Below are 3,118 nucleotides of genomic sequence, written 5' to 3'. Positions count from 1 at the left end.
ACGCCTTCACAAGAGGTACCTCACATGGAAAAAGTCCAACTACCAACAATCGAACCAGCTCTTGAGTGAATCGAATTTCGGTGGTCGCGGTCGTGGCAATTGTGTTAACTTCTCTCCGGGCTAATTATTCCACTCGCGCAGAGCCCGCGGGCCACACCCTGTTCGAATTTCCGGACAGGACCGAGTTCCTCCAGGCGATATGGCCATTCGATTGAAAAGTGGAAACAGATTAAATTACGTTTATTAGCAGGCTGGCCTGCAAAAGCCTGTGGCGTTGTACTTGAATCCCGGCGCGCTGTGGTTACTGTCCCATCGGTTCCGACTGGTTGCCCCCGGTGATCTGGGTGTTCTCCTGAATCCACGAATCAAACTCCGAAACGCGGGTGTAGACGTCGGGAACTCCGATCCCGCAGTACCGCGTACCGTAGGACACTACTCCGGACAGCTGGTTGTTGCATACGAGCGGTCCACCCGAGTCACCCTGCAAAAAGGACTTGTTAGAGCACCAGCATCAACTACGGACCACCGAGCGAACTTACTCCACAAGCACCTTGACCGACGCGCGTAAAAGTACAGATCTCGGTCGGGTTGACGGGCATTCCCCGTTCACGGCACTGATCGTTGGTGATCGTCGTCAGTTCCGCCTTCTGCAGGTCCTGCGGCGTCGATCCGATCCGGATCGGCATCGTGTAGCCCCAGCCCGTCAGCAGGCACATCACACCGCCGCCAACAAAGTCCGACGAGTAGCGGATCGTTGACACCTTCTCGTTGAACGCGATCATCTCGCGGGTCCGCATCACGCCGATATCGCTCCGGTTCAGCTCGATGTAGTCCGGGTGGATGAGGTACGACTCGATCAGGTAGCGCGTACCGGCAGCCCCATCATTCCGCAGATCGTTCGTACCGGCCACGATCGACATCCGGGCCGGGTCCATACCGTCCAGACAGTGGGCCGCCGTCACGATGTAGTACTCGTTCACGATGGACCCACCACAGTTGTGCATCCAGCGCCGTGGACCAAACCCGAAGAACGAGCTGACGAGCACCTGGAGCGAGATCTGGTACGGGATCCGTTCCTGAGCCGTCATGCCGCCGACGATCTTCGCATCGTCCGCCTGGGTGACGGGAGGATCTAGTTCGTTTGTGGTGGTGTGGTTAGTTTCCTAGAGTTCCAGAGTTCAGCGGACAGCGTCCAGATCTTTGTCTGGAGGGAAGATACCTTCGAGTTCGGTGGCAGTGGTCCAGCCAAGGGCGACGAGGACCACTCCAACGAGCACAACGCGAACCGATACCATGATGATTCACTTCTGATACTTCAATTCTTCGTCCAAGTTGTCGTCACTTCACTCCGACAGCGCGCACCCTACAAGGCACGGCACGGTCAACGGCTGCCTTGACTGGAACGGGAACCTTGCGGAGTCACACTCACTCGCACCGGGGGATTGACACGGGCGTAATGACGGCCGGAGCGTCACGTTTAATGATATTTATATTGTTTTACAATAGTCCCGCGTGCGTGCGACTCCTGTCACGGTGAACGACGCTATCAGCCGCGACCCTCCGGAGTCGGTATCAGTCCCCCGTTGGGCACCTTGAATTTATGGCCCCACAACTCCAATTGGCACTCCGGAAGGTGGCGCTGCGCCGGGGAGGTTTTAATTGTTCGTTGAAGGTGCCGTTGCCGATTGTTTCGTCCGCGGGCTGGAATGCTGAAACGAGACCGGAACGTTAAACACATTTGAATCGCATCATCTTCCGCGATCGACGCAGATGATCCGGTTCGCTCGGAATTCTGGAGCTCCCTAGTTCCGGTTCCGGATATAGCTGGTTGGTGTTATGCGATTGCATGCGGGTTCCACGCCCCATCGATGAGGGTCTGGTCGATTGATGCTTTGACAACGTGTGGAACATCAAGGCCGCCGCGAGTTCGGTACGTGGCGGCGCTGCTAGGCCATCGGTTGGCCTAGAATTTCGTCAGCTCCCACCCTCGATTAGTGCGTCATCGGCGCGTCGTCGGTTTTGGTTCAAGCTTCTTTTCGGTCTTATTACCTTTCAGCAAACCCAGCCCAGGCCTCGGCCAGAGACGATATGCAAATGAGGTGTCCGCTGCATGTCAGCAGGACGGCTGGCGGGACGGAGGCGCTAACCTGTGGCCTGCATTCAGTTGTGCGGTGCAGTTGCAAATATTATCGGCATAGGCGGCCGGCATTCACCGGGAGTTATTTATTTCAATGTTAACTTTAATGACTCCGGGCCCCGACCACAGCCGATCCAGATTGGGACCCAGCTGTGGTGTCAGGTGCGGAAAAGTAATTTGTACGTTCTTGTTTCCGATTCCAACACAGCAGTGCCCCCCCGGGCAAATCTCGATCGTCGACGTCCGTTTGTTGAGCGAAAGGAATCTCACATTCCGTTGGTTGGCCCAACTTTCACCCCCCCACTAATTGGTGACGATTGGGGGGTGGTTCACCTTTTTTTCCAAATACTTGGAATGCTTGGTGCTCATAATTTAATTAGAAAGTTTCGATTCCGGCCCGGCAGAACAGTGTCAAGCGGCAGCAAACTTGTTTGGCCAACTGTTGACACTAAACTTTACGACCGTCTGTACCGTTCTGCTCAACTGTGGCGCTTATCGAATGGTATGTTTTATTGCTTTACTTGTGTTTGAGGTTTGAAATGCCTGCACCGGTCCGTTTACTTGCCTCATTTTATGCTTATGTTACATTCTTTTACTTTACATTCCCCACTAGATATGGTTCCCTAAGCAATTAGTGTTACTTTTTTTTGCTTTTGTTGCCTTATTGGCAATCATTTTGTTGTTGTCTCGTTTTACATTAATTTGTTTGCTTATCTCCTTTTCTTTTACGGGTTTTTTGAATAAAATTAAAAACTTTACGATCTTTTCAATTAGGTTGCGGTTTCTTCGCTGTTTTTCGTGTCTTTCCTCGTCGAGTCCAATCAGCCTTGGGGCCCCTTTTTTGCTTTATAAACCTTACCTACGGCCACCCCTTCTAATCGATCGAAGCGAGCCCTTCGCTGCGGTCCATTCCGTAATTAATATTCATACGCAATAAGTTTGCCATTTAGATGTCATTCGCATTATGGCCTCTACGTCTCA

General features: G+C 52.9%; 1 protein-coding gene across 1 annotated transcript; it reads right to left on the bottom strand.

Annotated features, from left to right (window-relative positions):
* Positions 1 to 301: 301 nt before the first annotated feature.
* LOC131207071 (chymotrypsin-1-like) lies at positions 302 to 1,295 on the bottom strand. The gene is made up of 3 exons (XM_058199680.1): positions 1,220 to 1,295; positions 540 to 1,132; positions 302 to 481 (listed from the first exon to the last, which is right to left on the bottom strand). Exons 1-3 carry the CDS (start codon positions 1,293 to 1,295, stop codon positions 302 to 304), a joined length of 849 nt encoding a protein of 282 aa, XP_058055663.1.
* Positions 1,296 to 3,118: the final 1,823 nt, after the last annotated feature.

Source organism: Anopheles bellator, chromosome 2, assembly GCF_943735745.2.
Source record: "Anopheles bellator chromosome 2, idAnoBellAS_SP24_06.2, whole genome shotgun sequence".
NCBI lineage: Eukaryota > Metazoa > Arthropoda > Insecta > Diptera > Culicidae > Anopheles > Anopheles bellator.
The sequence above is the reverse complement of the archived record's forward strand: the minus strand, read 5'-3'. Positions and strand labels throughout refer to the sequence as shown.